At 34.8% G+C, this 13,582-nt stretch overlaps 1 protein-coding gene across 8 annotated transcripts in view; it reads right to left on the bottom strand.

The window, feature by feature from the left end:
• Positions 1–4,594: 4,594 nt before the first annotated feature.
• Positions 4,595–13,582, bottom strand: part of TSBP1 (testis expressed basic protein 1) — a 170,717-nt gene continuing 161,729 nt past the window's right edge. For all 8 annotated transcript variants that reach the window (XM_059880620.1, XM_059880625.1, XM_059880621.1 and 5 more), the window contains 3 exons: positions 11,457–11,534; positions 9,403–9,423; positions 4,595–6,343 (listed from right to left, as the gene is read on the bottom strand). In XM_059880620.1, coding sequence (XP_059736603.1) covers positions 4,965–6,343; positions 9,403–9,423; positions 11,457–11,534 — 1,478 coding nt within the window. In that variant the 3' untranslated portion in view covers positions 4,595–4,964. The remainder of the gene's footprint in view (positions 6,344–9,402; positions 9,424–11,456; positions 11,535–13,582) is intronic.

Raw genomic sequence — 13,582 nt, 5'->3', positions numbered from 1 at the left:
GTTTTTATATACTCTTTTTGAATCTATAGTATATGAAATTTTATCACATATACAAGTTTATGTAATTATCACTGCTATCAGAATACAAAATAGTTTTATCATCACAAAGACTTTGCCTCAGTCTATGTTCTTTTTTAGTTAGATCTTCCCCCAACTTTAACCCTAGACAACCACTGACTTGTTCTCAATTTGTCACTTCAAGAGTGTTATAAATAGAATCATACATGTATAACTATTTGAGATTCAAACAGCATAACACCATGGAGGGCCAACCAGATTAGTGTTTGGGTAGTAATTTGTTCCTTTTTTGATGGTTTATGGCATTTCCTTGTATGAATATGCCACATTTTGCCATATACCATATACATTTGCTCATTGAAGGACCTTTGGATTGTTTCCTGCTTTAGCCTATTAGAAATGAAGCTGCTATGAATATTCCTGTACAGTTTTTTTTTGTGTGGACATTTAGCCTAGACATTTCTCTAGGCTAAATATCCAGAAGTATGATGGTGACTAGATTATATAGTCAGTGTAAGTTTTGCTTTATAAGAAACTGACAAGCTGTTTTCCAGAGTTGCTGTGTTATTTTACAGTCCCATAGCAACGTATAAAAGATGCAGTTGCTCTAATTGTTGTAACAGTTGGAATTAAAAGTACTTTAAAAATTTTAGCCAGTTTGTAGATCTCTAGTGCTACTTCATTATGTTTAAATCTGCATGTCTTAATGTCTGATGATGCTGAATATCTTTTCCTCTGTTTCCTCTTTGATGAAATGTCTATTCAAATCTTTTATTCAGTTTTTTTATGGGATTGTTTGTTTCCTTACTGTTGAATTTAGAGAGTTCTTGATACTTTCTGGAGATAAGTCATTTGTTCAGTCTGTGTTTTGCAAATATTTACTCCGAGTCTGTTTCTTGTATTTTTTCATCTTCTCATCAGGAAGTTTTTTTTTAACTTTTTATTTTGTATTGGAGTATAGCTTATTAACAATATTGTGATAGTTTCAGATGCATAGCAAAGCTACTCAGTCATACCCATACATGTATCTGTTCTCTCCCAAACTCCTCTCCCATCCAGGCTGCCACATAACATTAAGCAGAGTTCTCTCCTCAAGAAGTTTTGAAAATCAAAGTTTTGAATTTTGAAAGAGTCCAGTTTATCTAATTTTTCTTTTATGGATTGTTAACATGGCTTTTATGGCTCTTTTATGGATTGTTAGCATGGCTTTTATGTTGTATCTAAGTTGCAATATTTTTCCTCTTATATTTCCTTTTAACACTTTTAGTTTACATTTTAGATTTAGATTTATGATCAATTTTGATTTAATTAAAAAATAAAGTGTGAGATTTAAGTTGCAGCTAATTTTTTTTGTTTGGTAGAAGTCCAATTGTTTCAGTCATACCATTTATTGAAAATGCCATTTTGAAAGGATCCAAAATCGCCACTGAATTGCTCTTGATTCTTCTTCTGTGATCTCAGTTCTGTTGGTAACCCTATCCAGTGATTTTTCATTTTGGTTATTTTATTTTTTAGTTATAAAATTTTTATTTGCTTTTTCAATTACCAATCCCATGGATGACAAGTTTATATCTACAGTTCAGACATCTTTGAGATTCTTACCCCTTTATCAATTGCCTATTTGATATTTCCTTCTGAAAGGCACATCAAGCTCAATGTATACAAAATGGAAATATCTCCTAAATCTATCCATTTCTATCTCCACTAACACCACAAGGTTACCTTCATCTTTCATAGGATTGTAGTCACATCCGATTTGGTCTTCTCATACCACTTTGGCCCTTCTTCAAACTCTCATTCACTTGCAGTTAGAGTTATTTTTGGTTCAAAATGCAAATCTAATTATGTCTCACTAAAAACCTTTTTGTTGGTTTTCAATTGGTCAAAGATTAAAGACAAAATTTAACATGTCCTAAAAGGCTCTAAATAGTGTACCTTCTGGCCTGCTTCTCCAGCTTTGTTTTGAATTATCTTCGCTATTGGTTTTTGTGCTCTGGACACACAGGGCTTCTGTCAGTCCCTGTTACTGTGTGTGTGCTCATCAAGATGCCTTTGCAGTCCTATCCTACTCTTCTTTTTCCTCTGTTTCTAATGCTTCCTATTCCTCTTTTAGTTCTCAGTTTAAGCAGTACTTTGTTCTTTTTTAATAAGTCTCTTAAAATTAAAAAAAATTGAAGTATAATTGATTTACAATGTTGTGTTAGTTTCATGTACAGCAAAGTGATTCAGTTCTACATATATGTATATATATATATATATATATTCTTTTTCATATTCCATTATAGTTTATTACAAGATACTGAATATAGTTCCATGTGCTATACAGTAGAACCTTGTTTATTTTATGTATAGTAGCTTGTATTTGCTAATCCCAAACCCCAAATTTATCCCTCCCTGCCCCTTTCCGCTTTGATAACCACAAGTTTGTTTTCTCTGTCCCTGAGTCTATTTCTGTTTTGTATACAAGTTCATTTGTATCATATTTTAGATTCCACAAATGATATTTGTCTTTCTCTGTCAAGCAGTGCTTTATTAAGATTATGCCTTCCTTGACCTAGTTGACTTGGTAGAAATCTTCTATTACAGGTAATTTTAAGAATGATACTTATTAGAATTGCAATTTTACATGTTTTATTATTGGATTAATGTCTTTCTACTTGGAGTAAGTTTCCAAGAGGGCATGAATTACAGCTTGGCATGTAATAGGCATTTGATATGTTTGCTCAATGAGTCAATCAAAATGGAGTACTAAAGTATATAGTTGGAAATATAAGCTTGGATCTCACAGAATTAAAAAATGAACTCTACATTGGCCTTATAATGGTTATTGTAGAAAGTCTCTCAAATGCAGTATAATTATTATAGGGATAGTGCAAAGCCATTATTGATTACGTTTCAATGGTTCACAAACAATTTAGTATCTTTCTTTCTCTGGATTCCCCTTCTTCGATCATGGTGCCATCATCTTATCAGTTATCCAGTGTCAAAAAACCTGGGGTCCTCTTTGAGTTTATCCATGTCATATACATTCCGTTAGTTGTCAAAGTAAGTTCATTTCTTTTTCAAGATGATTCTCACATCTATTTCTTTCATTTTATCTCATCACTTCCAAATTAATTTAGGGTCTTATCTTTTTATGGCTATGTCACTACAATATGTGCTTCCCTGGTGGCTCAGTAGTAAAAAATCTTGCTACTCAGGTGGCAATAGTGGTAAAGAATCTGCCTGCCAATGCAGGAGACATGAGATGTGGGTTTGATCTCTGGGTTGGGAAGATCCCCTGGAAGAGGGCATGGCAACACACTCCCGTATTCTTGCCTGCAGAATCCCATGGACAGAGGAGCATGGGAGCTATAGTCCATGGGGCTGCAAAGAGTCAGTTATGACTAAAGCAACAGCATGCATGCATGCACCAATGCAGGAGATGTGGGTTTGATCCCTGGGTTGGGAATATTCCCTGGAGAAAGAATGGCAACCCATTCTTGCCTGGGAAATCCTATAGACAGAGGAGCCTGGCAGGCTACAGTCCATGACACCATGAAGAGTTGGGCACAACTTAGCGGCTAAACAGCAACAGCAACAACAGTCACTGCAGTAGTCTTCTACTGATCTCTCAGCCTCCTTTCTCTTGTCCAAACTACCAAATTACTCTTTCTGAAAGTCATCCCAGTTTATGTTGGTATTTCTGTTGCCTATCAAATAAATAAAAGCTCAAATCCCTCCAGAACCCTGGTTTTAAATTCCAACCTTATTTTCTTCTAATACCCTCAGTGTTTGCCAAATTTCAATCATTCAGATCTCACCATTTGTCATATTTTTTGCCATATCTAAGAAGATGTGTACTATTTTCTATTCAATATGTTTCCTTAAATTAATTTACCTTTTTACTGAGTCTCATCCTAATCTACAATTTCTTCAAACTCAAGGGCTTGATGTGTTTGATATACTTTTTTCCTAATTCTTATGATAAATATTAAATGTTATTATTACAATGTTTACTTGGGTACAACCTGAAGTCGTCTTATATGTTAGTGGTGGTCTGGGGACTACACTTTGGGGAGCTTTGCTATATAGAAATTCTCTACTCTACTCCCTGCCTATAGAATATATTTTTCATGTCTAATCTTATTTTTTTGTTGTTGTTGTTATTGTTATTGTTCCCTCACTTCCTTTCCCAAGTCAATTCAATGCCAAAATGTTGTGGCAGGCACTGAGGATGAAGATAATGGTAAGATACTGATTTTCCTTTTTCTTTCAAGGAGTTTATACTTTGTTAGAGGAATTAACTAATCCACGGGCCTCAAACAATATACAAATCCTACTTGTATTTTTTGTGATGACCAGCTCAAATTTTACTGCCTATTAGAGTCCTTCATATATTACCTCTGTTCAAAGAGATTTTTCTCTCCTGAATTTTTCCTATTGTATTTGACTTTTTGAATCATGTTTTGATATTTGTCTTTTAATATTGTTTTAGTATTCTGATATCTATCTTATGATGAAGATATTCTTGTATTCCTCTATGGATATTGCATTTAGTAGAGACTAAACAGTTTTAAGCAATACCTAAATAAGGAAGTAATACCTAAGTACCTAAATAAGAAAATACCATACTTAGTTGAGAAAAAGAGCTTGACATTTCTTTATCAGGGTTTTATTTCAGAAAAACTGTGTTTTGTTGACAATTATACATAATGGATTTACATTTTGAAAAATTTACATTTGGAAGCTGAAGTTTGAAAGAGATCTAAAAAGATGAAATTTATGAAGGATCTTTTGCCAGGTTGCAAGCAAAGAAGCAGAAATTTTGTGGCTAAAGAAATGTGAGGAATCTATCATTTTAATTGATACTATAAAAGACTGGAAGCTAGTTTTGAAGTTGATAGTGTTGGAGTGAAATTACTCAATTCTGTTTGTTAGTTTATAAAATCTGGTGCTGTTTTTCTTCAATGTGACTTTTTATTGTCCTTTTTCTGTCTGGAACTTTTTCTTTGGTTTATATCCTTGTCCTCTTTGCTCATTTTTATTTTATCTCTTTTCTTCATAGACTCTCCTTTGATATTCTCGCTCTTTTTGTCCTCATCTCTCTTTATGTTCTTGTCTTTTATCTTGTCCTCATCTCCCTTCATGCCCTTGTCCTCTGTCTTTTCCTCATCCCCCTGCATGCCCTTGTCCTCTGTCTTTTCCTCGTCTCCCTTCATGCCCTTGTCCTCTGTCTTTTCCTCATCTCCCTTCATGTCCTTGTCCTCTGTCTTTTCCTCGTCTCCCTTCATGCCCTTGTCCTCTGTCTTTTTCTCGTCTCCCTTCATGCCCTTGTCCTCTGTCTTTTCCTTGTCTCCCTTCACGCCCTTGTCCTCTGTCTTTTCCTCATCTCCCTTCATGTCCTTGTCCTCTGTCTTTTCCTCGTCTCCCTTCATGCCCTTGTCCTCTGTCTTTTCCTCATCCCCCTTCATGCCCTTGTCCTCTGTCTTTTCCTCGTCTCCCTTCATGCCCTTGTCCTCTGTCTTTTCCTCATCTCCCTTCATGCCCTTGTCCTCTGTCTTTTCCTCATCTCCCTTCATGTCCTTGTCCTCTGTCTTTTCCTCATCCCCCTTCATGCCCTTGTCCTCTGTCTTTTCCTCATCTCCCTGCATGTCCTTGTCCTCTATCTTCTCCTCATCTCCCTTTGTATCCTTGACTTCTGTCTTGTCTTCATCTCCCTTCATGTCCTTGTTCTCTGTCTTTTCCTTGTCTCCCTTGTCCTCTGTCTTCTCCTCATCTTCCTTTATATCCTTGACTTTTATCTTATCTTCATCTCCCTTCATGTCCTTGTTTTTTGTCTTATCCTCATCTTCCTTCTTGTCTTTGTTCTTGTTGCTATCTTCATCTTCTTTCTTGTCCTGGTCCTTCCTGTCTTCATCTCCCTTCTTGTCTTTATTATCTGTGTCCTCATCTCCCTTCTTTTTCACATTCACCCTTCGTTCCCCAGTTTCACCTTTATCTTTTATACTATCTCCTTTCTTTGATTGGCCTTTTTCTGTTTTATTTTCCTTGTCCATAACCTCCCCAATACCTTTTCTTTTGTCATCTTTTACTCTCTTCCCTTCTTTACTCAGAGTTTTCTCAGGAAGCTTTTCAACTTTCACTCCAGGCTTCTGTATTTGTCCCTTTCCATAGTTTTCCTCAGGGCCACTTAAATCTCTTTCATGCTGGTATTTAGGACCACTTTGGCTATTTTGTTGTGGGACTACTTGAATTCTTAAATAAATATCCTGTTTTGGGGTAGTTTTTCTTGTTTCTCCAGTGCCACTTTTTGCCTCTGTTTTTGAACATTTTCTCAAATTACCTGAAAATATAACATAGGATATAATAAAAGTACATAATTAACATCTTAAGTAATTTTGATCTTTTCATATCAAACATTTTTGCTTTGGGTTAAGCTTGAGTCATTAAATTGCCTTCCCAATAATATAAAATTTGTGAAGCTGTACACACCCAAAGGGTTAGATAAGAGGTCCTTGAAATACAGTATCTTTTCAAGTATTGAATTGAGAAAAAGGAAAAATACAACACAAGAAATTGGTAATTGCTCAGTAGAATATAGCTAGAGTGTATGATTAAAATTAAAAGAGATGTAAACTTAAAAGGAGAACTTTTTCTGAGAAAATTATTATATAATATTTATGATTCCTTAAGAAAGCTCCATCTCCCTTTGAGTGATAACAATTGCTAAACTAGCATTTTGAAAGACTGTGAAGCTGGAACTTTCCTTAGCTCTCTCACAGATTTTCAAGGACTCTGCATTAAAAATGATTTAGAAATGATAGCATTACTTAAGGTAGGAAAACAACTGGTTCTTATAGTATATAAGCATATGACAAATACATTGAGATTACTACAGTGATCTTTTAATTTAAAAATATTTAACAGTTATATGTCAATAATATTGATTGATAAGATCATTTAAATGTTTACATAAATTCTATTTATAAAATCTCATAATTTTATAACAACCTCATATTAAATATTATTTTAAAATTTTAATTATTATAAATGCTATGATAAACCACCTAATAAATATATCTTTGAAAAGCTGTCCTTTTTTTCTTGGAAAACATTTCTGGAAATATAAATTCTTAGTCAAAGGGTGTGTACATTTTGTATTTTGAAACATTGCCAAATGTACTCTTAAAAAGTTAAACCTTAATGTCAGTAGGGCATAGAAACAGAAATTTGGCCAAACTCTAAAAACACTGTACTCTGTAAAACTTTTCAATCTTTTGCAAACTGATAGATTAAAATAAAAGAGCTCATCTTTATCTGTATTTTTTAAATTAACTCATGGTTTTGGATCTTTAGCATTCTTTCTTGTATACCCAGCTCATTTATTTTTAGATTTCTCCATCTTTTTTATTTGTTTGATATGTTTTAGAAAACATTTTTTAGAACTTATCAAGAGACTATAAATGTTTGGCTTAAATAAACCAAAGAACTAATTTATTTACTTATTTTTTTATACTAATGCATATATATGGAATTTAGAAAGATGGTAACAATAACCCTGTATACGAGACAGCAAAAGAGGCACTGATGTATAGAACAGTCTTTTGGACTCTGTGGGAGAGGGAGAGGGTGCGATGATTTGGGAGAATAGCATTGAAACATGTATAATATCATATATGAAATGAGTCGTCAGTCCAGGTTCAATGCACAATACTGGATGCTTGGGGCTGGTGCACTGGGACGACCCAGAGGGATGGTATGGGGAGGGAGGAGGGAGGAGGGTTCAGGATGGGGAACACATGTATACCTGTGGCGAATTCATTTTGATATATGGAAAAACCAATACAATATTGTAAAGTTAAAAAAAATTAGTCAAATAAAAATTAAGTATTATAAAAAAAAATAAACCAAAGAACTAATTTAGATTAAACTTATGGATCAATTACTGAGTCATTATTTAGACCATAAATTATTTTCCTGAGAAACGACAAACACTTTGAGTTATATTGAAATGTATCATAAGTTCATTATTACTACTTTAAGAATGGCTTTGGTTTTTGGGATTTTGTGAACCCTCAATTTGGTAGGCTTCAGGGACAGTTGGGTAGGGAGAGCTTTTTCTAATTTTTTTTCAATTCTTTGCTCTATCAAGAATTGAAAGCCTTCTTTTAACTGGTATTTGCAAATTTAAGTCCTTCCTTTCCTTTCTTTGCTCAGCTATGTCTATCTCTTTTATTCTCTGCTACCTCCTCATTTTTGTTTGAATCACTGAATACTGTTTTTCAAGATGAATGCCAATTTTTGTGATAAATAATTTTATCAATATATTTTCCCTTCATATTTATTTTCCTTTAAGTTATAAAGAGTTATTATTATTATTATTATTTTTTTTTGTTAAGTGGCACTAATTCCACAGCAAGAGAAAGGAAGAATTATGTGTTCTCCTCTTCTGCTTAAGTGGTAATACTAAGCTATTATGTTGTTCAAGACCAAGGTGTTTCTATATAAAGAAAATGGAAAGGGAAATTATTGATATAAGTACTTACTACAAACTTTTCTAAAGTTAAAAGTTGCTTTTTAATCTTTTATTCTTGAATATGGTATACAAATGTTGATAATCTTCTTTTCTTAAGAACATCAGTGGTCTAGATCCCAGGGCCATCAAATCCTCTATGATATTTGCTGGGGTTGGTAAAGAATCTGCTTGCAATGCAGAAGACCCCAGTTTGATTCCTGGGTTGGAAAGATTACCTGGAGAAGGGATAGGCTACCCACTCCAGTATTCTTGGGCTTTCCTTGTGGCTCAGCTGGTAAAGAATCTGTCTGCAGTGCAGGAGACCTGGGTTTGATCCCCTTTTTGGGAAGATCCCCTGGAGAAGGAAAAGGCTACCCAGTCCAGTATTCTGGCCTAGAGAATTCCATGGACAGTCCACGCATGAGTGACTTTCCCTTTCAACTTTAGTTTCAGTAGAGATAGACCTTAAGAGGGCTGGGAAGGAGACTACTGCTTCTCCTCAAGTGATTTCTTCCCTTCATTATCTTTTTGGGAATTAAAACCCAAAAAGCATTGTAACTGTTGTCTTACTTTAGACCACAGTTTCCTAAATTTATCAGTTAATTTCTTTCAATTTAATTTTTAACTTTCTTTTTAAAAACATTTAATTAAAACCAGGAGATACTTTATTTCCTGTTCTTTCATTTTATGATTTAAATATTTTACCTCCCCGAAATTCCTCCATAAACTGTGGGACTTCTGGGTGAAATGGAAAGAAAGGAGCCTGAGATAGGGGAGTCTGAAATGAGATAGACAGTCTGAATTGAAAGTAGACATTTTGTGAAAAATTCCCTGGATCCTGCAGGAGATTAATATATATTAGAATTGACAAATGCCAAGACACTTACTTGAGGGTGCTGAAGCTGCTCCTAAAAAACAAAACCAAAAATTATTTAGACAAAATCCAAAATATGTTTCAAAAATATAATATATTGTTTACTTTCATATTCTTCCAGAAAGAATGCTTTAAAATGGGACATTTGCAGGGCACTAAACCAACCCTGTTTGTTTTTAAAGCAATCTGGTAACTTTATGGATCTGGAGGAAGGATAGGAAAGATTGCACCTATGCCGCATTTCTCTGTGTGTTTTCACTGTTTTTCAACATTCAAATTTTCTCTCCCCTTTTAATTCTTTCAGTTTTCCTCATGTAATCTCCTTCTGCTCTCTTCCTTATCCTAGGGAATCTGTCTGTCCTTCCCATTTAAAATTTTTTTTTGAACTTGCGTCACAGAGTCAGTATATTGGTGACAAATTGGCTTAACACTTTTTCTATGAGCAATGTTATCACAAATCATATGGAATATCTTTTTTTCCATTAGTAAAGAATATCTACTTTAAAAATCATCAGTAATCTATCGTATTTCAGAGCAATTAGAAGTGCTTTGTAAGGGCTAGAAATGATAGCCCTTAAATATTATGGAAGACAGAAAAATACCCTGGGAAGAAAACAACAAAGGAGCCAATGAGTATCACTGATTCTTCCCAAAGAAAAATACTACCATTGGAGGTCCCTTTGTCTACACGTGTTGAATATAATTTATATTGATAATCTTCTGTTCCCCCTTCCTTCCTTCATTCCCTCAATGGTTCATTCAACAAATAGTTATTAACCATTCATCATGTTCAGGCACTGTGTCTGGCACAAGGGATCCCATTTTGATTGAGAACAACAGGTTCTCTGTCTTCTAGGAGCTTCTAGATGGAGCATCAGGCATAAGCTTTAGGATGTATGCAGAGATGTTTCACTTCTATTTAGGATAAAATTAAAATTCACAATGCAATAGTACCATTGAGTCCATAAATACATATTTTTATACCTTTAATTTACTGTTAGTTGAATAAACAAACATCAATAGGAAAACTAGAAGTATTTCAAAGGCATAAAAATGACAGAATTCTGGTCTTAGTTTAGAAATGGCCATGCACAGGCAGCTAAGTTTCCATTCTAAAATCAAATCCAGGATTATTTCATAAAGCAAAGCTCAGTTTGCTTTAGCACTCCTCAATAGGGAGTTGAAATTCAGGCCCTCCTAAATGTAAGCATTCATTTAAATTTTCTTCCTTCCATTTGTTTTCTCAGTGATTTATCTTTTCCTTTACTCTTTTCATAAAACACATTTAAATGGGAAATGTGCTTTATTTATTATTTTCAGGCTACTATAGATAACCATGTATGTGCTTCATGCTGAGTCGCTCAGTCATGTCTGACTCTTTGTGACCCCATGGACTGTATGGTGAGCCCCACCAGGCTCCTCTGCCCATGGAATTTTCCAGGCAAGAATAGTGGAGTGGGTTGTCATTTCCTACTCCATGGCATCTTCCTGACCCAGGGATAGAACCCTTGTCTCCTGTGTTTCCTGCATTGGCATGTGGATTCTTTACGACTGTGCCACCTGGTAGGAGAGATAAAATTTTAAATTCTGTATTCTTTTTTTTTTTTTTTCACACAGAAAACTAGAATTTGTAACCTGAAAATAATTTTCTTTTTGGTGCTTCCATTGCTTACAAAGAAAAAAATTTATTTATTTTTTTTTGTTTTTCCATTTGGAGAATGGTTTCTTAGGATAGTATTCCAAAGGGAGATTTTGCACACCTCTGCTGAACTCTTTAAGATCTTTGGCATATGCTTGCTAGGATATCCCACTTTAATTGTTTTCCCACAAACACTGAAACCTGTTTCTCTGTCAAAACCCACCCTCTTTCTAATGAGAGAGGCTTTGAATGTGAAGTGATCATCTAATCATACAAGTGGCTGGCCTCTGAACCCTGTTACTGCATTGCTTTCAGACTTATTTTTTTCTAAAGTGCAATTCTGATTATGCATTCTTTGAAAACTTCTAATATACAAACTTCTCATATCCAAAACTTCATAAAGTCCTTCATAACTGAGCCCGACATACTTCTCCAGTCTCCTTTCCTCCTGATGTCAACACTTCCTGATTCTTCTCTGGATCCAGCATGGAATTCTGGATTCTTCTCTGGACCCAACATGGAATCAGAGGGAGATAAAGTTGAGAGAAAAGTTGAGGATGTTGGGTTTATTAAATTTCAGTGAATGTTTCTCTCCCTGAGATAGACTTAGAGCAAGACATTGCCTGACTTCTATAAAATATATATCTTATCTCAGTCACATCCCAGATGCTTTTCTCCAACTGGCCTTCACTTCATCTTTTATTAAACTGCTTTATTATTTACAGAAACCAGGGCTTCTCAGAGTTATTAACAAAGTTCTCTATATTTATGATCTGATACTTTGAAATCTGATTTCAGAGTAAACTTGTGTGGTGACTACTGCTTCACTGCTGAAGTAAATCACCCAAGGTTCCTCAACTCTTAATTATATTTGAACCTTGGCCACTTTGCTCCAAAACCCTTGCCTCTAAACTCTGTTGTGTTGTTACCACCCTTCTCCCCAACTCCACATTGACTCCTTTGACACTGTAATCCTAGACTTCCAAATCTCTTTATTGAACTTTATTTTCTTGACGTATTTCCTATACGTATAGGAAATATACATATAGGATTTTTTATTTCTGTATTCCTCCCCTTTTATCCACTTTGTTGTTGTTCCACTGTTTGACATTCTTTCAAACCAGAAAGGATCGTTAATCTGTCTTCAGTCATAGACCAAGAAGGTGACAGCTATATTCTGGGAATCCAGAGTTGACTCCACATCATTTTACCTCTTTCTAAAATTTATAGACAAATGCAAAGACTATAATATTCCTTCTTTTATAAAATAAATATTTACAGTCTACCATGTTGGAGACAATATGTATTAGGTACCGGAGATAGAGGTGCTATTCCTGTACATTTAGACTTAATCGTTAAGAAAATAAAATCAGTCACATTAAAAGATACATAGTTTTATCAGTGTGGTAGATATTTGGACTAAAGCAGCATTCAGTCTCTCTAAGGTATCAAAAACCTTTAGGAACTACTGAGCTTTTCTTTTATGGAAGACAGCTTGGTATGCTGGGAGACCTTAAGAAGCCTGTACTCTGCAGAGGAAAATCATCATCAATAGATAGATTAAAATCCTAAATGGGAAAGACAAAGCTGTAGATTTAATAAAAGAAAATAAATAAAAGATCACTTCCAATGGTCTTGGATGTAGGGAAGGCCTTCTTAGTATCTCCAAAGCACATGATGTGAAAAGCAAATGTATTTAACTACATCAAAAGTGTTTCTGTTTAACCAAAAACAGTATAGACAAGGTTCACGGACATATGGCAGATTGAGAAAAGATGTTTTCAAGACAAAGAAGTCATGAAGAATTAGTATCCACTTTATCAAAAGACGCTTGACAAATAACAAGAAAGAGATGGGAACCCAAATGGCAAAATGGTCAAAATATATGAATAGGAAAAAAAAAATATGAATAGGAAAAGGAAAACTTGAATGGCTGGTAAGTATATAAATATATATGTGAACTCAACAGTAGGCATTGAAAAGCAAAATAAAATAGCAAGAAACTTTCTTGCATCAACCAGAATGGAAAGACTAGAGAGATAAAAACAAGTGCTCTCCAGCATAGTAGGTGAAGGGAACATAGTCTTAAGAGCTGTGGAGACTGTAGATTATTACAATAGTTCTGAAAAGCAATCTAGGAGTGAAATAATCTGTATGTCTTACCTATCAGCAATACTACTCCAGGTTTACCTTCTAGATATATAATTCACAAATTATAAAGAGAACATGCTCTAGTTCTTTGATCTAGATCACTGATGGGGACTTTGCCATTAGTCACAAAGGGATGGATAAGTACACTGTGGGTCCACTGTGGTGGATGCATACTAGTTAGTGAACAGTATGCAGTAATTAGAAGTTATGATCTGGTATTTTGAAATCTGATTTCAGAGTAAGCTTATGTGGTGACTCCTGTTTCACTGCTGAAGTAGTTAGAAGCAACTAATGATTCCAAGGATCAGATCAGATCAGTCCCTCAGTCGTGTCCGACTCTTTGTGACCCCATGAATCCAGCACGCCAGGACTCCCTGTCTATCACCAACTCCCGGAGTTCACT

The sequence above is a fragment of the Bos taurus genome, chromosome 23, assembly GCF_002263795.3.
Source record: "Bos taurus isolate L1 Dominette 01449 registration number 42190680 breed Hereford chromosome 23, ARS-UCD2.0, whole genome shotgun sequence".
Taxonomy (NCBI): domain Eukaryota; kingdom Metazoa; phylum Chordata; class Mammalia; order Artiodactyla; family Bovidae; genus Bos; species Bos taurus.
This window is presented reverse-complemented; position numbering and strand designations above follow the sequence as displayed.